Source organism: Balaenoptera musculus, chromosome 17 (assembly GCF_009873245.2).
Source record: "Balaenoptera musculus isolate JJ_BM4_2016_0621 chromosome 17, mBalMus1.pri.v3, whole genome shotgun sequence".
NCBI classification, from domain to species: domain Eukaryota; kingdom Metazoa; phylum Chordata; class Mammalia; order Artiodactyla; family Balaenopteridae; genus Balaenoptera; species Balaenoptera musculus.
Genome location: NC_045801.1, coordinates 31,977,085 through 32,003,271, shown reverse-complemented (window position 1 = coordinate 32,003,271; position 26,187 = coordinate 31,977,085). Strand labels below are relative to the sequence as shown.

Below are 26,187 nucleotides of genomic sequence, written 5' to 3'. Positions count from 1 at the left end.
TTCCTTTTGAAAACTGAGTGCCTTAACTGTTTGACATTGACTTTCAACATTGAGAATGGTGCTTTTTTAGATATTGTCAAATAAGAAAATACACACTCTTTCTCTCTTCTAGATATTCTTTTTACATACTAACATTATAACAGAAGAAGAACCTGAGACACTATATCTCTATTTCCAACCTTGACTTGGAGCCAAGTGGCCTTGCCAGTAACTGTGTCCTCATTGGGCATGTATACTCATTTTTAACTTGCTTTTTTCAAAAATGAGTTTAAGGTGTCTTATGATTCTTTTTAATTTCTTTATTTGATTGTTTTGCCTCTGCAAGTGAGATGGGTCTTCTGTACCTCCCGCACCAATGTATAATTTCACAAGTGTTTGGATCACTTCCTTGGTTTAGAATAGCTACTTTTATTGATTTTACCGTGGCTGTTTCCCAGAGGGCATGACTGTATGTCTGTATGTCTGTTTGTGTTTCTGAATGCACCGTTTTTATTTTTTAGGCAGACAGAGAAGTTATGTGGAGTGATTTTTTTACCTGTTTGTGTGAACGTGATGATGTGAATTGGCAGTCTGAAATCAAGAATGCTGATATAGCTTCCCCCAAAACTGCTAATATGCATGCCTCAGTCGCCAAATATACATTTGATACATATCATTAAAACCTCAGTATAACTTTCTCTTGATTCTGGTGTGTTAGAAACAAAAGAAGCCAGCCAGTTCCCATCCGTGTGGTCAGTAGAACTCCCTGCCCTAAGACTGTGGGAATGGAATGGCAGCACCAACAGTTGGATACATTGAAGTTCAGAAAAACTTTGACCATTAACTCCTGAAGACCTCAAGATGGCTTTGTAACATGGTCCTTGTCCCCCACATCAGAGACTTTTGGTTGAAAACAAGAATGGTATGGACCAAATAGGCCTTCTTAGTGAGTAGTCACTCAGAGTTCAGGCCAAATTAATATTTTCTCTTGTTGTTTTGGTTGTTAGAACCATTTCTTGATGCTACACACCCACAGCAATACATATTAGAGCTAGCTGGAGAGGAAGAGTTTTTAAATCTGTTTGAAGACATCCCATTTTCCATCTTTATCAGGAACTATATCCTTTAGTGCATTGTATAGTACCTACCTTATGTTGTGGGATTACAATAAAGGAAGGAACCAGTAGCTAGAAAGTATCATTTATTCTTCTTGCCCTTGTCCTTAAAAGAGTGAGTGTATGGATTCAGACATTTTGTCAACTTATTAATCCAGGGAGGCAGTAATAATAGTTATTATTAGGTGTATTTTACATTTTGGGATCATCATTGGTGATGGCCTGTATTTAAGAAAATAGAACTCCAAGTTTTAAGTTAGTAGTTTCTTGAAAGAAAATAGACTTATGGCAGATGCTTATTACAGGATTACATAATTATGGTCCCAGAATAATAACCTCCATCTATATTAAACAGAGTCTTAACCCATGAAAAATAATGGCAGGCCTTGAGGAACAACAAAAAAAAAGAACTGAACTACAATTATTAAGAACATTGTTTAGTGGATATTTTTAACTTTGATAAATAATTGTAAAGTTGAAAAATACATCAAAATAATATTTAATATATGATATAGATAATATATTAAATAATATATAATTAGTTAATATACTATATATTGTACAAATCTCTAATGTTTAGTTTGAAACTAGAAAGCAATGATAGGTGGAAATAAGAATTCTAATTTTCACATAATATTTTTTAGGATAAATACTACTATTACTATTTCAAACCACTGTTGCCGTATTTAATAGGAAAAGAATTTCATTATTTTACTCTCACAGAATGTGAGACCAGGGAATTCCCACTGAAGTAGTAGGAACTGGTGTGAAAGAAAGACAACTCTTTGATATGAATTGCATCCCCTTGAGGTCATACAGGGATTCCTCATTTTTCATTTAAGTTGATTAACTATAATAGGAAGAGAAAATTTCCTCTCTGGAAAATTAGAATCTAATCTTTCTGCAGAAATTTACATATTAGTCTCAGTGACACATAATTATGTTTTCTTGCCAGTTGCAGGGAAAAAGATAGATTAGGCATTAAAAGCGTATAAGTATTTAAATGGTTAATGATGCCAGTGTCATGATTGAAAAAGCACGTAAAAATTGTTCTTCTGAAGAAAAATATTTTTAAGTTGGGATTACTGATGAAACATACTTTTTGCACATATTCTGAATCATTTATGACAACTTAAAAATTGTAGGTATATGTAAGAAAATGAATTGGATTACTTGGGAAGTTTCTTTGTCTAAAGATCTAGCCATGATCAAAATCTAGCAATGACACAGTTGTTTTACTGGGTTCCAGGGGTAACATTTTTGAACATCAAATGCTTTTTTCTTATCAAACAAAGGATAGGAATTTAAAAACTCAGATCGCAAAAACATGGTTAGAGTATCTTGTTTTCCAAACAAGGTATTTTGACACATTGTCAGAGAAGAGTACTGAGATACACATATAGTTACAATATATCTTCATTTATACTTTAGCAACTGTATTTTGTATAAAAGCAATCTATGCTATTGTCACTTTCCTTTTTAGAAAAGAAGAAAAGAAAAATCTCTACTCTGTAGAGACATAGCTTATCATAGGTAAAAGTTACTTCTTCCTTTTGAAATTGAGCCTTCTACATTATACAGGATGTTTTCAGTGTTTAGAATGACTCTTATTATTGTGGTATTTTTCTCGGTTCCAAATGGATATTATCTATTCTCTTGTCAAATGGGAAGGCTTTTTTTTTACACGTCTCAAAGTGTCTATTAATATTAGTAAAGTTGCTAGTTATATTATAAAATGTGATTAAATGTGACCCAAATCACTCTCATAATGTAATATTCCACGGAAATGTCAAAAAATATTGGTCAGAATTTTGTCATCTTTAAATGTGTAGAATTCTTAATCATACAAATCTAAAACATAAATAATCACAATTAAAAATGGAAAAGATCACTTTAATAAAACCTTGTTATAGTCTCAGGCCTAAAATATGAATCTGACAATTCTGTTGCAGATTCCTGTTTCACTTTTTACTTTGGGTTAGTTGCATATTTTATGTTTTTTATTTTTCATCTTTGAAATGAATAAAATGAATTATATTTATAAAAAGATGATATTTCAAAGTTGCTTTGATACTTTTAGATTTTAAGAATTTTAGCAAAGTGTAAAGCAATACTTTCAATTTGCATCATCCCCTTTGGTGCAGTGAGTTTAGATCATTTGGCATCTTGCCTTACCGTATCTCAGAGAGGAAGGAAACAAGCAAGAATTATTTCCTTGAATTTGCAGATGACGAAGACATCAAGGCTGGGTCCGTGAGTGCTACACATTTCCTGTGGTACTGGATTATTTGCTTCAGTGACTTTCGTCTGCCTTTATTCTGGTTTATAGAGTAAACATGGAAGTACATCAATACTGGTTTAGAGCTAAGCAAACTAATGTAAATTGAAATATAGGTGGTCTGGAAAGCAACCTGGGGAGCTTTTAGTTATGTCACTACTGGCAGGTGGGAACTCTTATACATTAGCAATTCTTGGATAAACTCAAAGACAGTAAGTTTTATAGTGGGGCTGATATTGGAGCAGCTCTAAAACGGGTTTACTATTATTAATTATTTGGAAGACTGTTTCCTCACTGCAATATTCAAGTTGGTTAATAACTAAAGTAAATTAACATGTCTTGGGACACATTCCAGGAGGATGTCACAGGATATGTGAACAGGAAGAAAATTGTCAGGCCAGTATCACTAGGCTATTAGAATGTAATGCTATCAACAAGCAAACAAACAAACAAACAAAAACCTCCAAAGAAACTACATGTCAGTGAACTTTGAGTTATCAATAATGATTTTCTGGAAAAGTTACCAAGGATCCTTACAAACTGGTCTCTGATGACATCATCTCTAAACAAAGTCTGAAAGGGAAATGATGTCATCAAAGTTGATTTTGGAAGAAAAACAAACCTTACTTCTAGTCCTACTATCTAGATATGGAGAATTGTCAGAGAAATCACTGGGTGCAGTGCTTTACCTAGAGAGATGAATTAATGTTAGAGCTCTTCAATCTGGAAAGATTAGGGTTGAAAAAGAGGGGCATAATGGAAAGCCGTAAAATGAGGAAACATATAGTGTAACAATGGGCGTTCTCACCACATTCAAAAAGATTTGACCCTGGTAATATGCAGAAAGTAAAAGTCATATTTCTCTTTTAAAACAACTTTAAAGTAGAAAAATGCAAAGCATCTTAAAGAAATTAGAAAAGAGCCTGAGTTACTCAGACTTGGATTTAGCTCTAGGCCCAGAAGTAATTAATACCAAACCAAAAGCAAACATAAACAGATATTTAATTAGGTTGGCAGAAGCTTCCAGTTCTGTTCAATAGACTGAATTCAATACAACTCAACTCATATATTAGGCATCTGCTATGTGTCAGACCCTCTTCCTGGTGCTGGGGATACAGCAGTAGACAAAAGTCCAGCGCTACTCTTGAGATGAGAGAGAGATAATAATCAAACTCGCATTGTATAATATGACGGGTGATGTTGAACATTATGAAGAAAAACAACACAGTCAGGGTGATAGAACGCCATTGTGTGCGTGTGCACTGCATGCTATCAGTAGTTTATAAGGAGTGATGATAGGGTAGGTGAACTCTGAGTGGAGACCTGAGGGAAGGGAGTGAGCTTCCAGTACTCCAGAGTCAAGTTGGCTGTACCTATAAGGCTAATGTTGCAGGAAGCCAGAAGAGGACAGCAGAGAGCTGGGGGGAGTAAGAGGTGTGGCCATACCTGTGGAACTTCTAGCTCTAGGAATCTGTTGGATTCTTACCACTGTGGAAGGCCTGGGTGAGCCACAGAGGAGAAGTTGAGGTATAACTGGGAGAAAAGGCATGTTCATGACACAGTTTGTATATACCTAGAGAAGAAAGATCTGCAGAAAGTAAAAGTTAAAGCAGGAAATGGAGGGAAGTGAATTGGGGAAGCTGTCAGGAGATACAGATAACTCCAATCAGAATCATCCCTTTACCCAAAGGCTTGATGAGATTTCATCCGTAGCTCGTTAATGTAGTTTACGGAAGAACAGTTTGGGGGTGTTTGAGGCTGATATGAGTCACTTTGCTCCCTTCCACAACACCAGAGCTGGGTATATGTTCTCTATAAATTTTCACATCTTTGAATCAGAAAGATAGAACAGGAGGCATGAGAATCAGAATCATTTCATCATTGTGCTTAACTATTCCTGCCAATAAGTTGCCAGACTCATTGGAATGTTCCTCTCCCCCACTTCCTTCCTTTCTTTCTATCATTTGTGTCATTCTGTAGCTTTGATTAAAAATTAAGAAATAACTGAGGAAAAACCATATTTCTCATTGGACTGTAATAAATTAAAGCCTGGATCACTGGCATTTGTCTCCATTCTATGTTAAGTAAAGCAACAAAAATATTATCTAGATTCTTAATACTAGAAGAAGAAGAACAAAAACCCACAGCTTCATGAAGATTTGGTTGTGGGAGTAGTAACTGCTTATTTTTCACTTGATCCAGTGTCAAACATTCATGCTATTTTGTTTCCTATTTTCTTCTTTTCATTTTATTATTTTTTTAGTTCAGAAAGTATATTTACAAATATTTCATAAATGCTTTTCAGTCACTTTGGTTTCTTTCCTCCTCATTTATGCCTTTAATGACACGTTTTTGCTTCCTCTGATGCTTGGGCAACTGGAATCAGAATCTGCAAAAGGCAGCTCTACCGTACTCTCTTTGAGTTCAATAAGGAAGGAGACCTGTACCAGCGACTTTGTTCCTTTTTCTAAACGGGATTAAGAAGCTGAGCTTTTTAAATTCTTGCATTTAACATTGACATTTCCAGGGTGTGTTTGGACCAGGGCGTTCAAAGAGAAGGAATGAAAAAGAAAAGCCAATATGACTTTGTTTTTTACCTTGCTGGAGGAGCTGTTTAAGCTTATTGACCTGAACCTTTGACTCCTTGTTTTCTCTGGATTTGGCTGCAGTGGAGACACTGATGGAGCCCTGATAGAGCTGATTGAACAGCCCCCAGCTTTGCTTGGCACAGACCTCCCTTCCCTTCTCTGCCACCTCCCCCTCCCTCCACATGACATTACTGTGCCTTGGCAAACCGTCTGTTTTCCTGGATCCAGTATGTCTTTTTGAAAATTTATTTAAAAATCATTAAATTTTTCTTGCATAACTCATCCAACAATGCAAAATGGAAGTAATTCTTTTTAGAACATAGAAATAGAGGCTGTAATGGTGTCCTACTTTTATTTTTATCTCATAAGATTGGAAAAAGGAAGAAAACATTATGACATTGTGGTGTCACTCTTCTGGCCATCTTAAAATCCCCAAAACATAGTTATGTTTGGAGCAGTTTGATTTTTTTCTTAAGCCACAATTATTGAAAAAATGAAGGAGCATTTGAAGGCAATTTGTGCTTACAGAGAGTCAGCATTTTCTCGTTTTTTGGTTTTTTTTTTCTTTTGAACCAGAGGGTGTTCAAATTTTGTCCATGACTTAGTATTTTATTTGTAAGAGTCAGATCAAGCTTTATCTGTTTACCTTACCTTTGATCCCAGATATATCATTATAAAAATTTCAACAAAATTGTCATGAGTGATTTTATGCAATGTTGAAATGAGTCATGATGATATCATTTATATGAATCATGTATGATAATATATACTGCTTTTTTGCATATGATGAACTAAATTCATTGTTTTCTCTGTGAGCTGACCATTAACAAATCTCCATTGTGCAATCTGCTAAAGGCATTTTTTAGATGTAGTAAAACTTGATAAAATATAAAATTACATAATTATAATTTATGAAACAATTTCATATTGTAATACAGTGTATTTCATTCTGCTTCTACCTGACTATGTAAAATGTTAAGAGATATTTGCCTGTTTTAGTTATATCTTTATTTTATCAGCATTATTATTGTTTATAATAAAAATTGAAAATTAATATAAAACCATATTTTACCATTTAGAGAAGTTGTCTTTTTTGTGGTTATGGTTTCTGCAAGTGAGAGAACATTTTTTGACCTATAAAATTTAGTGTAAGTTTGTTGTTTTACCTACAATGTTGAAATTCAGGAGAAAAGTAAGAATTTATTTAATCTCCTGTTATTTTATATATGTAAAGCTAAGCATCTGTATATTAGGAGACATCTGAATTATTGATTGACTTTTTCACTTTTAATCTAGTTATTTAATTAATCATTGATTTTAGCTGAATACCATAAAGGGAAACTATATATTTTTAAGCCCTTTTATTGCTACATTTTCTCAGTGGTATTTTGGGTAGAATGAAGAGCCCATGTTTCCTGAAGGAAGTAGTTTTGGTCAAGCAGTAATTATATAAATAGTTATTCTAAATTAAAAATACAGTTTTCAATTTTATGTTGCTCAAATTAAAAGAATATATAAAACAATTCATGCAGATCTACACTAGTTTGCCAATCATTTACATCTACTAACTCTTAATTTATTTTTCTATTTAAAGAAAATTACAAGTGTGAATAGCATTAGGGAAGCCTGAGAAGCTAATTTATTTTAATAATATGGAATTAATGTGGTTGACAACTTTGAATCCTACTGTTGGTCCCATAATAATTTGAGATAAAATGTTATTTTAGAGAAACTGATCTCTTGGAAGTAGCCATGCCTTTTCTGCTTTTTATTTTTAAACATCATAAATGATTTAAAAATATTTTCTTGGTTCTGCACTAGCATTTTTTAGGTTTAAATCAAATAAGATTTTCAAAGCTTTTAATCTTCTAATATAAAATTCATAGTTTCTTGTTAGTATGTAAAATTTCTCACAATGTTTTGATTATCATTTGAGAAGCAACAGGCAGTATTAAAGCATTTGCCCTTCCATTACCTGATGGGATAATCTTTACCTCTGGTAGTGCTAAACATAGAATGTGTAAAGGGAAATGTGGAGAACTGTGGTAAGATGAATTTAATTATAGTAATGTAGTCAATCAGTTTTTTGTTGTTCTTAAAAGGTCAAGTCAAAATAACTGAATGTGTTACACCAATGGAGCAAATACTGATAACGAATGCAGATGGCCGTTTCAGCTTCTTTTAGTAGTTCAATGAGATTCCAGAGATTGGCACTGAGACTACATACCAATTATAACAATTATAATAATGGTAATAACAACTTCCATTTGGTGACTGCTCCTGAAAGTCAGACATCGTGCTGTACATGTATCATCTCTAATCAACTTACTGTCCTGCAGGGTGGATGTTGTTTTCACCTGCGACTTCCAAAGGTTCAGTAACTTGGGCAAAGTCACAAAATTACTAAAGGTTAATGCCAAGTTCAAACCTAGGTTACTGTACTTATGAAGATAGAGAGCTAATTTCATTTTCTGATGTCCATCGTTATGTAATCCTTATAGAAGGAGATGGACACATTGGAAGAAGCCTGTATGAAGTATAAAACTCACTTTTTCAAGGTATTTTTAACACTTATTACACATGACGTGTCAGTCAAGATAAGGGCATACATAAAAACAAGACATTTTAAAGGATAAAGTAAATAAGTTAGAGGTGTACTTAAAAGATTTCTCTCCTTTTGGTCCTCCTTTAAAGACTCTGTCAATATAAACCAGTGTGCAGTAAGTAGAGTTGGCATTTTGATATAATGAGAGGGCTATATTGAAAGCGCTTTAGATTCATTATACTAACTGGAAGATTATGTTACCCTTATTTGGTGGCATGAAATAAGCCACAATTTCTCATTGCTTGTTTTCTTGTGAAGTTGTTTTCAGGTAATTCAAAAGACTGGGGACAACCCAAAATGTGTGTACTTGGGCAGAAGCCGGTAACAAATGGCAAGATGTTTACAAATCCATCGAAACTGTTTGGATAGGAATTTCAGCCCTGCAGAAATGTTTGCAAAGTGAACTCTTTAAAACAGCTTGACCTTAACACAAAATAAGGCCAAATAAAAAGCGGAGAGAGGAAGGAAGGAAGAGGAGAAGAGAGCATTGTTTGCAGCGAAAGCTCTGGGCACTGTGAAAACTTTTCACTTTTCTGAAGGAAATGCAGTGCAGCAGATGGTAAGGGTGGACGTGAGATAAACATAGGAACTGGAAAAGTAAGCAATACATTCTAACAGGTTCTGTATCAAAGATCTGGAGAAGTAGAAAAGATTAGACAAGGAACTGTTCTGAAACTTGACAGTAGCTGTATCTTTACCAAGTCTTACCCACATAGCAGAGATGGAAAGTGGAATTGCACAGACAGTAGGCTGTGATTATATTTTTCTGACAGTGAGAAGGGAAGGTCTTTTTAAGGATTATTTTTAAAGATAGAGATTTATCAAGGTGGAAATCTATAGAACAGATGTATAAAACACTTTGTTCCCCCCTACCTATTTAATAATGGAATTTGATGTAGCTTCTCTTCTTGCTGTAGAATTAGCACAAGACACTGTATTTTGGGTCTTAGATAATCTTTCCCTTTTTTCAATGCAAATTATGGTCCAGACTAGTTAACTAACACTGAAAACCTATGTTACCTGTTTCTAGTTGTATAAGAATCGGTATGTATGAGTGCCTATAAATGACCACGCATGTACAGAGGCAGAAAGGGGAATATATAAAGAATGTTCTTATTTCTTAAAGATACAGTCATCTAGTAAAGGAAGGAAAACATATGTACAAGTGAGGCAAGGGAATATGTATATATATGCATATGTGTATATATATATGTGTGTGTGTATATATATATATGTGTGTGTGTATATATATATATGGAGTGGAGGAATTGTTAAGTTTGGGCTGATTAAAGAAGCAGTGTATTCATTCTCAAGCTTCCTTATGGTAATGTACATCACTCCAGAATGGAAACTACTCACCAGCATGTGTCTGCCTCATTTAAGCCTGTGTCCTGTGCTCCTACATCCTGTCCTAGGGACTGACTGCTAAAAGGGAATACCACAATACAGTAACTCAACAAGAAACAATTCTACAATAATGTAGAGTGACACTGATAATAAGAAAGAACAAGGAAGATAGCTAATATCCTAAGGAAAACCCAATTTAGAAAAGAATGATGTTTTCTCCATAATACTGGCAGTTTATCTTGGGGAACTTTTAAAGTGGCACTAAAAAATTCAAATAATTAGTAAATGGAATGAATTTTGAAAGTTTATGTAAAATGCGTACCTTATCTTCACACTTATCATTGCCAAAAATATTAAATCTACTCATTCACCTTTTAAATTTATCAATTGTTTAGTTAGTTTGATGTAGTGTAGTGTAGCTTCAGAACTCCTCATTTGCACAGACTCCTTCCAAGGCCCTGCACCTAATTTTGTAATTATAACTTTGCACTCTTCTTTTAAGAAGAGGCCTCTCAAATTGAATAAACTTCAGGCCCCACAAGGCCTGAATCGACCTCTGTTAGTACCTTCATTAAATATGGATGACCTCATAGGAGACAGCAATGATCAAGAATGTTGTTTGGTTTCAACTTCCTAATTTTTGGAAAACCTTGAATAAGATTCCTAAAATGTTTTGGCATTTATAGTAGATATCTGAATTTCAAATCTGTTATCATTCTAGGATAAGTTGCCCTGAGCCTAAAGAGAGTATAAATACTCATGAAAGCACTGTGTTAAAAATTAAAGCAGAGAGGGGAAAACATTCTCCCACACACATCTGAAAATCTAGGTGATGCCGCGGGTGCTATCTCTGTTTTTCTTGTGTTATCAGCAACCAAGGACCTCTTGCTGGCCCTGAGGGAGGAGGTGCTATGGGAAGACCTTGTGGTAAGAAGAGTTTGAATGGGTCTCTTGATAACATTCTGGGACTATCCCTGGTGGTGGAAGCTGGGTATGGATCTGAGTTTGGACAGGGCTGACGTAACCTACAATACTTCTTTTTTTCCCCCCACAGATATGAAAAACTTCATTAGGATTAGATTCAGCTATAAGAATAGGTTCCTGGAAGCTGCCCCAGGACTCTCCCATTTACAGTCCATTGTCCAGAACTTAGTCTTAAGGAGTGGTTCACCTCAAGAAAAGGGAGGGTGGGAAATGTGGTCTTTATTATTAGGTGGCCACATGCCCACCTCTAAGTTCTGTTACTATGGAGGGTTTTCAGTTTTGCAAAGGGCATTGTTTTATTCATCTTTGCTTGATTATTGGGGTAATGAATGACTGAAAGCATTGTGACAGTCAGTCCGTGCCACATGCATGTTTTTGCAATCCAATAAATATTTATTGAACACCTACTATATCAGACATTATGGGACATGCTGTGATTACCATGTGAGTAAATGCAGGGAAGGTCCTGGCTCTTTTGGAATTTACCTTATAGTGAGGAGGCAGACATTAATAAAATAATCACACAAGTGGTACAGGGAGGTTTGAAAGAGTGAGGAAGGTCAAAGCGTTCTTAAGAATGTGACACTTGAGTTGGTATCTAATGCTGAATTAATTAGGTAAAAAGAAGTAGTAGGGTTCCAGACAGAGGGAACAGCAAGTGGTTAGCAAGAGACTAGCGAGCACGTGGATTGTGGTGGGACTGTGGAAGGAGTTGACCCAGGAGAGAGATGTATGAGCCAGAGAGATCAGGAAGGACAATGGTCATAGGGTGAAGGACAGGCAATGATGAGAGGAAGCAGAAGAGAGGAAGATAAATACTTTGAAAGCTGAAGCATTACAGGCAAATCGGAGCTTCCCATAAACCATAGTAGAGAGAGAAAATGAAAGAGTAAGATATATGTAATTCCAATGGTCAAGCAGTAGAAAAAACAGGGTTTATCAGAAGAAATAAATGTTATCCCCTATTTGTGAGCTCTGAGAGTCATTTATCATCATTAGGGTATTTGAACTAGTGTTGGAAAAAGGGCATTCAGATATGGACCAAAGTCTTTGTTAGCTGCTGTCCCACAATATGCATTCTCCATTGGCCTTGGCTTTTTGGATGTGTGGCTTGAATAAAGTCTATTTATAATGAGTAAATCATATTGTGGTGATGGAGCGCTATGGTAATGAGTGATTGCTTATGACTCATCTTCTTAAATGGATTATGAGAAAGGAGAAGGTCTCTGGAATGAATTGTTAAACAGGACAGAATAAACAATTAGGTTATATGAAAAGCAATATTCAAAGATCATAACTTTCTCAAATTGGTTTGATCTTTCTGTGTAGACGAGGTTGGCTTGTTGGGGAGACAATTTCAGAGATTGTAAGGTTTGGCTTTACTTTTTGTTATTGTTGATGATGATGACGGTGATGATGATGATGGTGGTGGTGATGATTTCCTAAAGGGAATGCTGGGTTTGAAGCTTGAAGACTGAGGCCAGAAAACTGAAAGCTAGTGGTTTCCTGATGGCAGAACAACAGATCTGTGAATAGGTCAATTACAGTTCAGAGTATTATCATTTACAGACCATCAGGCATTACTTTGTCTCCTCTTTGGAACAAGATGTGCTTTAATTTTCCTCCTCTGAGTGGAATATAGTAGTTGCAGTGAATTTTCTTTTTAGTTGCAGTGAGTTTTTCTTGTTTGTTTGTTTTCGTTTGGGGAGGGGGAGCTGGGGAAGAGAAAATAAAAATTATTTAAATACAAACTTTGAAATACGTATTTTAGAAACATTTTTCTTACATATTTGACTCTTTCAAGTGCTCATTGTGAGAAATAATGAGGAGTGAAAATTCTTGAATGAGAGATACACTGCTGAGAATTTGCCTTATTTTATCTCATGTGGAAAGTTCCCTTATGTTCCAAATCTCAAACAAACTTAAACTTTGAGAAAAATACTTTTCACATAGAGGCTGATACTGACATCAGGAATAACCGTTCAGGACTGTAGAAAGAATTTATAAATCACTGTTCTTCCTAAGTTGTCAATACTTTCAATGTGACTTTTATCTGATACAGTTACCATAAATGTTAGTATTTTCAATGATTTTCCCTTATTAACTATAATAAAATGCCACAAATTACAGTAGTTATGCATTGACTGTAGAGATTGAGTTTCCTTTTCAAAATGACAGACTTAGCCCAGGACCACTGTCATCAAATATTTCAGGATTGTTTCCTGATCTGGGGTCTGAAAGTTTATAATCAAACAAATGTGGATTCTATTTTTTTATCTGTTCAATTCATACTCTGAGGTATGGAAAAGGCTATTACATAAGTTACAAGGAAATCACATGCATTTAAAGAAATGTTTGTGTACTGACTATTAACTATCCAGAAAACGGCAAAATCCTCCATTTTCTTACACATTTATAGTAAGTCAAGGGAAACTCTAGTTAGACATGATTATGGGAATCCACAGAATAATGAACGTATTCTTTTCAAATGGTCGAAATATTTAGATTTTTTTTAGGTATTAGCAAAAAAGGGTAACAATTGCATGTTTTTTATTTTTTGTCTCTGGAGATAAACTGTGTCTGTAATTTGGCAATGCAGAGTTAATTTAACCTGGCACCTTTGTTTGGATAAGCTATAACCAAACAATTGTTTTAAGCCAAACAATATTGTGAGGCTATTAGGCAGAGCAAACACAAACTGAATCTTAAACTTAAATGTCCTCACCCTTCAATACGAACTGCAGTTTTCTGTTTTTGACTGTTACAGTCCTTTAACCAAAGCTATCTTGTCTGATGATAAAACCATAAGTGTATGAAGCTCACACATTTTTCATCTCTTTTATGACCTTATCTTTCATGAGCGGCTTCTGTGAAGGTATCCTAACTATAGGAAGCACCTGGAAAACATATGTGATATCTATTCTCTGATAAGCAGTTGTGAACAAGAAAGTAGATCTGTCACTTCTGAACTGTTCATTGTTAAAAAATACTTTGATGATTTAGCTGATTGCAAAATACATTATAGGGATGACTAACAGCTACAGTAACACTCCTAGTCAAGAAAGTTCAATAGTTATATTGTACAGGAATTTCTATAAGAGGTTAATATTGATAGGAACTACATGGATTAAAAGAGCAGGATTGAGAAAGGCTGTTTGCTTGCATGACTGCTTTCAAACACTGCTGCTGTTTTGTGCTGAAAAAGTGACTGCCTCAGGATGTGGCAAATCTTTAATTTCTACAGGAATGTCTAACTTTCAGTGAAAAGATATTTATTTGTGTTTTTGAAATTATTTTTGCCTTGCAAATAGAGCCACTGCTTTTACCACCTTGCCAACAATACCTAATATGGAATTAAAAGATTCTGTTTCATGTGTTCCAAAGACTATATTCTAGTGCATTTCCCCAAGTCATTTGTGCTGTGTATTATAGTGCTCAATAACACCTTCAATTTCCTCCTATGGGGCTTTCATTGATTCTGAAAACTAGACTAAGAAAAATGGAAGGGCCCACAAAATATGTATGATATCTTTAAAAGAGCAACAAAAGAGTTTAATCTTGCACTGGAAAACCATTAACTCCATAGGCATAATTTTAGAAATATTGTAGATTTTGTTACCACTTGACATTTATTCCGTTTCATTATTTTATGAATTGGTCTCTGGATATATATATAGTGGTTATCCCATTAAATGTGTTTGTGCTTTGCTAAAAATACACTGAAATTTCTATTTAAAAGTATGTGAATAAAGAATTTAGCAAGTAAATGAACGCATGTCAAATGCATTCATAGGTGTTTCTGTAATTTTCTTCCTAGCATCCTTTCTCTCTTCCTTTCCTCTTCCTACCAACAAAGCTTTTGAAGCAATATCTGAATAAACTTGTCATTATTATCTTAGCTATTAATTATTCATGCCATTTTTTCATAAGCTACTCTAGAGTGCTGATTTCAAACATATAAGAATCAAAAATGGATAGAAGTTAAAAAAAAAAAGATGGTCAATGAAGTCATTTCCATTCAAATCAAGAAGAGGCTGGAGTTGGGTTAATATCAAAATAAAGTTCTATTTATGAATTTTCCATGAGAATAAATATATTGATAGGAAAGAAGCAAGTCTCTATTGTAAGGGGAAAATGCTGTTTCTTAAAAGTAATTTAGAGATTTCATATTCGATTAAGTTATTTTTTAATCATTTCATTTTTCATTAGTAAAAAGATTAAAAATGAATTAGGTGAAAACATTACCATAAAAATGAGAGCTAGTTTCCTGAAATAAACTTAGATGATGAAGGGTCTGGAAGTTGAAAAACGTGACATATTTTAGTTATTAAATAGTTCTGAAAGCAATTAATTAGTAACTGTAATGATATTGCAATAGGTTATGTTTAAAAGAATGAAACCAAAATCTAATTTTCTAACTGCACAGTGAGCAATGGTTATTGATTAAGCATCTGTATGTAGTTTGATTTTACCAAGTTCCAAGTAAAATAGTACACCTAAAAAAAATAATGAAGAAACAAGGTTTATATATGATGAGGAGAAAGGAGAAAGCAGCTCTCTGATCACATCCTGCTGTCTTTATTGTTTGACATCCAGTAGACTTTGATTATAATATTCTAATGGGTTTGGAGTACGGTCTTTGGAGTTGGACTGACTTGGAATCAATTCTTGGCTCTGCCACTTGCTAGCAACGTGCCTAGGCATCTTCTCACATATCTGCCTATTGGTTTACTCTTCTGAAATACAGGGATAATAATGCATGGCAGAGTCGTTGATGTGATGTTCGAGAAGCACTTAGCTAGTGCTGAGTGGTGCTCAAGAAATGGTAGCCATGTTTAGGTTTACTATAGAATCTGAGCTTTGTGACATGCTCTCTGCTTTATTCATCTTTATGATTTCAGTATTTGGCACGTAGCAGACACTGAGATGAATATAAATTCAATTCTGACCCGTTTTGTTTTCTACACCCAAGTATATCATTTCATATGACATTCTTATGCTTTGGGGCATCGTTCCCTTTTTTGCTTTCTTTCTTTAAGAAAACACAATTTAATCAGCCAACGACTTTATTCTTCTCTCTCAGGATTTATTTTTATTAATGTGATATATATTGCACATTTACGCAGTTTCATAAATGGTTTAAAATAGTTGTAAAATGTAATTTCTTTAGAGCTGTTAATTGTGTACAATCAACTATTTTTACAGTGCTTCTTTAACTGAGTATTCTGCAATATTTATTTTCAGTAGTTATCTAATTATATGTGCTGCATAATCAAACAAATTCGAGCAAATTGTTCCATGAATCAGGATTATCAATACTGAGTATTGCTCCAGATGTTGGCACAAGTTGAAATCTAAGCTCTACAGTTCTGATTTGGCAGTTAAGTGACATTTAATGAAGGTATTTTATTATATGAAATTACTAGTTCATTTTGAGTAATTTACTAAATTTCTGTGTGCGTCAAACATCTGCTGAGATTTGTCGTCATCCTGCCATTTTCTTTTCCTAGTAGTTACTGGATGAAAATGATCATGGGTAAATTTGTCCCATACTAAATGCAGGAAAGGACTTCATTCAGTTAACTATCAAATAGTAGGAGTATTTCTTGAACTGTTTCTTGTTGGCATCTTAAAACTTTGTCTGGATCCTGTTCTTGCATCATTGAAATGTCTTTAGTTTCACCACCTTCAAGTTGTCATTTTTCCTGTGCAGTAACTTAATTACTGTAATCTTTTTCTTTGGAGAGATGGTTCTCATTTTTAACCTGAAAAATGGTTTTCAATCATGGAGCCTCAGAACATTAAACCTACGGAGTTCAGATTCATCTAAGATTATGCCTCCAAAATTTCCGGTATTTTATTGGCTTCTTCCTCCAGAAAGCTTCCATGACACCAAGTTTTCATTAAGTGTCATGCCTGTATGCTCCTGTCACATCATGGACTGCTCCCATGAAAGCATTCATCACATGGGGTTGCAGTCTATTGGTTGGTCTCTGTCCTAATCTATAAGTTTTATGAGAGAAGGAACCATCTTTGTTTTGTATTCGTAGTGCTCAGGGACTCAAAAGTAGTATTTTAATCAGTTAATAAAGAATGCTTTATATCACTTCCATTCAATAAAGACAGACATTCATAGATCTAAGTAAATTCTTTGAACTTCTACGTGTTGTGATTACTTTGCAGTGTATTCTTCCAAACATACTTGTTTCTCACTATATTTCTGAATACTTTTCCTTCCAAATATGTAATTTGCCTAATAAAATATTTTAGAGTAGACTTAATTCTAGTCTCACAAAAATTGGGGTGAAGAATATCTGAGACATGAGTCAGAGTGTTGTTATGGATTGAGTGAGGGAAAACTCAAAGACCAGAGGTCTGACAAGGTATGTTCGTAGAAACTCAATAAATATATGTTCATGATTGTATTTGTGTCACATGATCTCATCAGTTCCCCACTGTAATACCTTTAATGCTTCTCCCTGTCTTCAATATGAAGGTAGAACTCCAAAAATAATTATAAGGTTCTCCATGGTCAATGTCATTTTATGCTTTTGGTCTCTGAATTTCCATATCTTATGTGATCTCATTTGGAATTATTCATGGACTATCCTGATTGTTTTCATCAGTGGTTACCTCTCTTATGCATGTGGCCTGTCTCCTTAACTAGATTATATGGTCCTTAAGAGAAAGTATTTTTTTCTTTTTCATATATTTCATTGTATCTTCAAAAATATGCCTTGTAAGTGTTAATTATTGATTGAATTGTGCATGGCACAGTGTATTTCCAACAAATTAAAATGTAATAGTAAAAGTCAGGAAGATTTACTTCTCTGTGTGAACATAGAATGATACAATTAATACCTGAGTATAAAACTTAACTTCTCCAAGTAGTTCTGGCCAGAATTTTACTCTCTGTTCTCTGGGCCCTTGGATGTGTGATTTTTTAACAGCATAGTCTCATGCTTGCTTGTTTATGCATTGCTCTGCGACTAATATTCAACTGTTTCAGGTGTGCGTGGTTCTCTCTTCAACTGGTGGGGAGGAGAGGGGAAGCAAGAAAGGATGTTTTGGAAAGAATGCTAACTGACAGGAGACTCAAATTTAATTCCTAACCTTGTACAAACTGCTGATTTTGGTGGTCTTTATGATGCCTCTCCATGCTCCCTCATATCCCTACTGTTCTGCTTGTTAGGGAAAGGAGAGCCACCTAAAGCTGCTTCAGTCTGTAACCCCTGGGATGACTGGGAGGCATTTATTGCTGAAGCATGAGAAGGCTTGGGGGAGATGCCTTATGTAGAAATAAATGTTGTTAACTATAAGACCGTAGATAAGTTACTGACCGTATCTGTGCATCAATTTCCTGATCAGTAAATTTTGTCTAATTTGGGTTAGATGGTCTCCAGCATCCTCTCTGATGCTCACATCCCTATGTTTCAAGACTCACAAGACACAAGAAAAGTGCTTGGAAAGCATGGATGTTGTCTAAAAATTATAGGTCACATGCTGTACTCTTTTTGCTACTCTCTTTCCTTTGTAAACGCCCCATGCATTTTCCTTTGTAAACTCCCCTGCATTCGTGCCTAGAGTTAAACCTTCATTCAGTCTGTGGAAATGCAAGCAAAAGGTCACTCATCTATGCGGTAGATTCTAGTGTGGATTCTAGTCCCCATGAAAAATAAAGTGTTGGTAAAGTCAGTATATATTACTGTAAATTGGGTCAGACATCCCTGGTAGCACTCAAGAAGGTTAGGTTGTACACTGATATTGTATTAAGTAACATTGACTCAGTTGGTGAGAAAGTTTTCAAGTTTCTTATATTCTTTCAATATACTGCAAGGCCATAGAGCCCACTCGTGTGTGCAGGCTGAGAACTAGCCCTATCTGTATCTGAAAAGTGAGAGATCTCTTAACCCTGATCTCCTAAGATAACTGGTTCATGCGTCTGTGTTCTATGTGACCTACAAAAAAGGAGCACAGAAAATTCAAACTCTTATCTTATTACTGAGCCTTCGTACCTTTCTTATGGTTCTTGGACCTTGTCTTGCACTCTTGTTATTTGTGAACTCTCTTTAATGAGTTTTATACTACTTTCAAAAAGGTATTTTTCTGTATATATGCTACTATACCTACTACAGTCCCTTAAACCTGGTAGATGCTTAATAAACATTTTCTGGAGGGAATTTCATTGCTCTTCATTTTGATAATCCAGAAAAGAAGAGATAACTCAATTTTCAAAGAGCCTCCAATTCCAGACATGGGGTTCGGTGCTGTGGGGTATGTGTAGGAGCCAATGCTCCTCCGTTAAGGAAACTAAGTTCAACAGAGCTGTCATTGGGTTTCTACATCATCTCTCTTTACTTTTATTCCACTTTTTGAAGTGATTCATTTTGTGAAGCTATATATAGAAATGAATATAAAATTTATGAAGTTTAAACTTCAAAACTCATATCAACATCACACTAATGTCATTGTAGTAATAATAATTGTTTCCTGAAAATTTTGTATTTTCTAGGTTACTTTGAAAGATTTTAAGAATTCAGTGTATTTTTTGTATAATAATATAAAGATTTAAGTACTATTAGAGATTTAACAACTATGTGGAAAATAGCTATTAAATACTTCAGAGGGCAAGCGATTTAACTTTAAAAATTTAGATTATTAGATTAAAGGTTTAGTTGCCCTGTTTTTAGTATACATTCTTTTCATTTCTGTCATCACATTTTCTTGTCATTCTGTTCTCTGATTTCTGTTATCCTTTATAAGTAGGAATGATTAATATATTTGTGTGCACTGTATTAAAGTCAATTACTTTCCTTTAAAAAGCAGCAGTACTTTGTTACATTATCACTTAAAATGAAGGTAGCTACAAATTAGACTGTACTTTTAAAATGTGATTGCATGTTAAGGTGTTTCTCCTTCTTTGCCATAAGTATACTTTTGTTCAAAATATATTACATTGTTTTTCTTTTCTTATGTGAAAATGAAGGCATGATTTTGTTCAAACTAGCTATGCTTATTCAAGAACAAGTATAGGTTATAGTTTCTTGCATTGTGAAGACTTGTGTCACTGGCTCATCTTATATGACAGTAATTCAATTATGACCTTTTTATACCCATTTTAAAAATAAATACAAACAAGTTTTAGCAAGCTTAATGCTGGGGAAAAAGAAAATCTTCTTCAAAATAACCTAAATTCAACCCAAACATAAGTATGTCTTTTCCTATGGTATTTCTTTTCTGCTGCATCTTGCCTTTATAAAAATGTAATTTGAAAATAAGCATGTTACGGTTTTCTGTATTGAAAGCACTACAATAATTACATACTGCTTTTTATTTTCTTCTAATATTAATAATTCCAAATGAAAAATTTTATGGAGATGTTTTTAATGTTTATAGCAGTTTATTTATTTATGACAAATGTTGATTTTCTTTATTATAAAGCCACAATAGTTATCAAAACGATTAATCGTAGACCTATGTCAATATAATGACAATATTTGTAACAAATATGTAATTAGACATATGCTATGGACATCCCTCTAGGAGGATTTGAATTTCAAATAGAGGGCTTTAATCATGTCCCTTCCTCTTTGCGTGTTGGTATTTTCTAGGTGACGATGAAGGAGTCCAGGAGACAGCAGAATCAGATGGGGACACACAGTCAGAGAAACCGGGGCAACCTGGAGTTGAGATAGACGACTGGGATGGACCAGGTAGGACAAAAAATTTAAAATTCAACCATCTGTTGCTACTATGAGGAATTCACTTTTTTTTTCTTAAATTTTAATTAAATTATAAAACTCTTACACTCTCACTTTTGATTTAAAAAAATATTTGTGTGTATGTTGGTTACATGGAAGGCTGAATAAATATCATTATTTAAAGAGGATTTTTATCTTTGATAAATAAACTATAAAAACCAAAGTGTTATCACTGCTTGAAGTTTTCATCTTTGTTCTCTTTCATACTCATGTAGGAATTTAGTTAATTCTACCTGTTTTTTCTTTGAACAGAGATCTTTGTGCTGTATCCACATTCAAATTGGGCATACTTTTAAAGCTTCAAACAAGTAACAATACTCCAAAGAAATACTTTTAGTATAGTCATGTTGTAAGTCATAGATTGAATCCCAGTATGTGTTTAGAAGTTTAGAAAACATTAACAGATGCCCCACTTTGATTCAAGGTTTTGGTAATATTTTTATTTTTATGAATGAAAATTAAATTTGATTTTAAAGTTCATTGATATTTAATCATTTCAAGAAAAACAAAAACTGTTAAAATACTCCAAAACACCAACACAATTTTATATAAATATGTACAGTTCGTAAGAACTCTGTGGCTAAAAACCTTTATATTTGGTGCCAACTAATTTACAATTGATGGTATATTTATAAATGGAGAATGTTATGTCATAGGGCTTAAGGATATAAGCGAGTTTTGAAATAATTTTAGCCATGATTTCCAAAGCAGTAACATTTTTCATTAAGAAAGATCCCTATATTTCAATCACATTTTCACCCTTGCATGACTTTGCAAATTGCTCTCTGCTGTGCGTGAAGAAGAGAGGAACTCCAGTGGTAATTTTCTGAAACCAGCAGCTGGAAAATATAACGCAAACAAAAATGAAGATACAGTATATTTGATTATTATGATGTCATTTCTAATGTTATTCATGATACACACAGATGTTTGTATTCTGTATACTATAGCATAATGTTACACAAGATTTTGGATCAAAACATATTATAATTAAAGTACCATAATACCACATTTTAAGAGTTTGAAAGAAAATGTGGACATCTGGCATTTTCACCTTATCGCATAATGTTTCTGTCTTAATGAAGGGAAGAATTCTCTTGATTAAAAAAATAAGAAAAAAAACTTTGGAAAATTTTATTTTTTCTTGGGGATTACATTTAACTTAAAAAAGGTGGGTAAACTTTATTTTGTATGGTTCTTTATTCATAGAATTAAGTACGTATAGGCTGTTTAGAAGAGTTTTTACATTTAAATTAGATTAGATGGCCTTTTGATATGCCTGCCTGCAAGGGGTACATTCTGGATTCTCTCAAAGGGGCAAACTTGGAGGCGGCTGGTTTTCCTCTTTGCTCAAACCTGGGACCCACAGTGCTCCCAGCCACTTGTGAGTAAGTAAGCAAATCCAGGGGATGGTGAATTACTAAACACATACTGCATACCCAGTGCTTCCTTTTTCAGGAAGCTTTTCCAGAAATAAAGTTATGTGTTAGCTAAAAGAGATCGGGGGGTGGGGGGAACAAGGATAAAGCATGATGCTGTCCATTCAGGATAAGATTTTTTCACTTTTGAGTTAAATTTACTTAACGTATCTGATTTAATAAACATTTTATTTAGTTGATATCAGTGAAAACGTATATACTCTTTCTGTGGCACATATGAATGTATAAAAACTTTAAAGGAAAAAATGTATGCCTATAAGCAGGTATGCCTGGAGGAAATTCATCCTTTGTATATTGTAAATCGATAACACATTTTTTCCCTACAGGTGTTTTGCAAAATAAACGGGGATTTATTATTTTGACATCCCCTGATAAATGAAGTTGATTCATAACAAAAGATTACCTGTTGGATATTTATCTTTTAAAGTAGAATATTCATTGCTTTCCTTCAATCAGGAGAAAGTATACAGGATGTTTTTGGACTTTTGCTATTGCATGAATAGTGATTACATCAATATTTTTACCCAATTTTTTGTTATTCAAAAAAGTATTGATATTTTACAACTGTATTAAGAAGAGGAAATTTCCCAGGTTTTAGTGACAGTTTCCAAACATCTTAGAAAATGAACTCTGGATTCTAAAGTTTTAGGTTGGAATTCTGGATTTGCTGCTTACTTGCTGGATGAATTTTTGCAAGTTGCTTAATCTCTCTGTGCTGTTATTCTCATTTGTAAAATGTGGAAAGTAATATTAACGCCTCTTAGGGCTTTTGTGAGAATTAAATCAAATCTTGAACATAAAATGCTAATGACCATTATTATGGCTTTGAAATTGTTGCGACTTGAAGCAGAACCTTTAAAAATTCTTTTCTGCATTTTTTAAAGCACAGTAGTACATCTGATACAACAAGGGTAAACTTTTATAATACCAAGCATCTAGTTTTGAATTTAGCCACAAATTATTGGTTAAGACATGAGGCAATGAGCCAGGTGTGATTTCAAGGTCTCCTAACTTTAAGGTCCTCCCACCCAGTCCTGATAGTCACCCTAAGATAGAGAGTTGTCTCTAAAAATAGAACAGAATCAAAGGACAAGGAAATTCTCTAAAGAATTTGAGGCATAGAGCTAACATCATTTAAGATAGATCAGGATTTATCTTATTTTTAAAGTTTGATTGGAGACGACTCCACAAATTTTCTTGATAGCTCAGTTCGATAATGAATCAACTCCTCTGTGAAGTGTTCTATTTTTATCAAATGCAGATTCCCCAGAGCATTTTTTTCCCTTATTTGTTATACATTTAAAAGTCACATTTAATCATTGCTTGTACCTTTGTTAACTCTTATGATTAGGTGGAACCTAAACAATCTTTAGGAAAATTGTCTTACATTTGTAAACATTTCTAATGATGAAATTCTTTAATGTTTAGATTTTTGTGACGCTTATTTGAATAATCTTCAATTTCTTATGAGTCTTTCACCATTTGAGTGGAGTGCTAGACTCACAGTAAGCTAGTAAAGTTCAGGCCAATGTAAAAGTCATTACCTCATTATTTCAGTATTTCGCATATCTATTTTCAAGTTTGATTCTTCTTTCTTGCTCTTAAGAAAATTACCTTGACATTACTTTGCTTGGAATCTAATTCATATGATACTTGTTATCCACTGTTCTTCCTTTTCCTCTGTATTTGCCTATACCTCACTTATATCATTTCTGTCTTCTTTTTAAGTAAATACTTTTTCTTTTATCACCCTCCAGTAATTCAGTTTGCCAATATTCTCATAATTTAACTATTTAAGAGATAGTCATTGTACACTAATAACTGTGAAAAGTGCTAGGGAGAAGTCCAAAGATGTAGTACAATGCTGGCCACAGTCTCTCTTTTTTTATTGAAGTATAGTTGATTTACAGTGTTGTGTTAATTTCTGCTGTGCAGCAAAGTGATTCTATTATCTATATCTATCTATCTATCTATATATATATATACACACACACACACATTCTTTTTTCATATTCTTGTCCATTCTGGTTTATCACAGGATATTGACTATAGCTCCATGTGCTATACAGTAGGACCTTGTTGTTTAACCATTCAATATATAATAGTTTGCATCTGCTAACTGCAACCTCCCATTTCATCCCTTTCCCACCCCACCTCCCCCTTGGCAACCATAAGTCTGTTCTTTATGTCTGTGAGTCTGTTTCTGTTTTATAGATAAGTTCATTTGTGTCATATTTTACATTCCACATATAAGTGATATCATATGGTATCTGTCTTTCTCTTTCTGACTTACTTCACTTAGTATGATAATCTCTAGTTCCATCCATGTTGCTGCAAATGGCATTTTTTCATTCTTTTTGGGGGCTGAGTAGTATTCCATTGTGTATATGTACCACATCTTCTTTATCCATTCATCTGTTGATGGACATTTAGGTTGTTTCCATGTCTTGGCTATTATAAATAGTGCTGCTGTGAACATAGGGTATCTTTTTGAATTATAGTTTTGTCCAGGAGTGGGATTGCCAGATCATTTGGCAACTCTATTTTTAGTTTTTTGTGGAAACTCCAAACTGTCTTCCACAGTGGCTGCACCAACTTACATTCCCACCAACAGTGTAAGAGGGTTCTCTTTTCTACACACCCTCTCCAGCATTTGTTATTTGTAGACATTTTAATGATGGCCAATCTGACTGGTGTCCACACTGTCTCTTCTTGATACCATTTCTCTCCTTTAACCTTTAATTATTCATGTAGTGTAGTTAGGTAGTATGCAGTAATTAAACATGTCAACCTAGAAAGTAGAGAATGGTCTATACTACAGAAGAAAATGCACAAATTTTAGAGCCATGCTGACACTTATGGCCTTGTGGCCTTGGGCATATTAAACAGCCAGGACCTCAGTTTCCTTATCTTCAAAATGGGAAGAATAATAAGTACTTTGAAACATGGTTATGAGGATGAAAGTTGAAAGAGATGATATATATGATACCTAGCACAGAGCTTGGGTGAGTGTGGGATTTGCTAGATGTTAATGGCCTCCCTTTACCCTAGGACCTCTCACATTGGCCAACAATTGGAATGTGTCCTTATTTTGAAAACAGTGCTTACATCTCTGTCTCCCTCCTTTAAGAAAATCTTTAGAACCTCAATTCATGGCCAAATTCTGGAGTGCTGACTTGTGTATTTATTTAGAAGGAGACTTAGGGAAGAGGAGAATACTGTTAAATCATTATAAATTCATCATCCACCACTATGAAATGAGTACCTTAAAAGTCACATCTTACAAACATCAACTCTAGGAATGCCAACTCTCTGGCTTATGTTATTAAAAACATATTACTTCTTTTTGCATATGGGAATAATGAATAATTTGTTTTCCCTGGTCTAATATTGAATGAATCTACCAACAGGCTTATAGCCGCTATAATTGACATTTCTAGGAGCTCTACTAAAGAACATATCATGTTACTCAAATTGTGCAGATAAGTATATGTAGCCCCCAATAATGTGTATTAACACAAATATACACAGATATAAAGTTTTGAGCAAGCAGTCGTTTAGATTCTTTGACATGAACTTTTCCAGATAATCATGTACTTTTATTTAAATAGATTTTGGTATTTATATGTAAAACATTTGGGCCATTTCAGTAAAAATGAAGTAGAAAATCAGACCTTGTATCAATGATTTGAGGAATTAATAGAATAAAATTAGGAATAATTTTTGTGTTATACATTATGGAACAGCACACCTTCCTCCTAGGTTGATAAATGGAAATCTGATTTACCATCAGAGGTAAATTATTTTGAGGTAATGGGTAGAGAAAACCAAAAATACTTCTGTTTATATATTGGCCCTGCCACTCATCAATTGTGTGACTTTGGGTAAGTTACTAACTCTCCAAGGGCTCAGTTTCCTTATTTATAAAATGGGGCTAATTATAATAACTACCTCATTAATGAGATTTTTTAATGTAAAACATGGAGATCAGAACTTCATAAGTGCTCAATAAATGGCTCTTAATATTACTTTTAGTATCATTTTGGCAATTGTGCCTTAGAAGCCATTATAATGCCTTACAGATGACAAGC

The 26,187-nt window shown here is 34.1% G+C and overlaps 1 protein-coding gene across 4 annotated transcripts in view; it reads left to right on the top strand.

The window, feature by feature from the left end:
* Window positions 1-26,187, top strand: part of ZFPM2 (zinc finger protein, FOG family member 2) — a 457,466-nt gene that overhangs the window by 96,644 nt on the left and 334,635 nt on the right. For 3 of the 4 annotated variants that reach the window (XM_036830619.1, XM_036830618.1, XM_036830620.1), the window contains one exon: window positions 20,508-20,609. In XM_036830619.1, the coding sequence (XP_036686514.1) occupies window positions 20,508-20,609 (102 nt within the window). Of the gene's footprint in view, window positions 1-20,507; window positions 20,610-26,187 lie in introns of those variants that run through there. The other variant, XM_036830621.1, reaches the window with a different exon arrangement.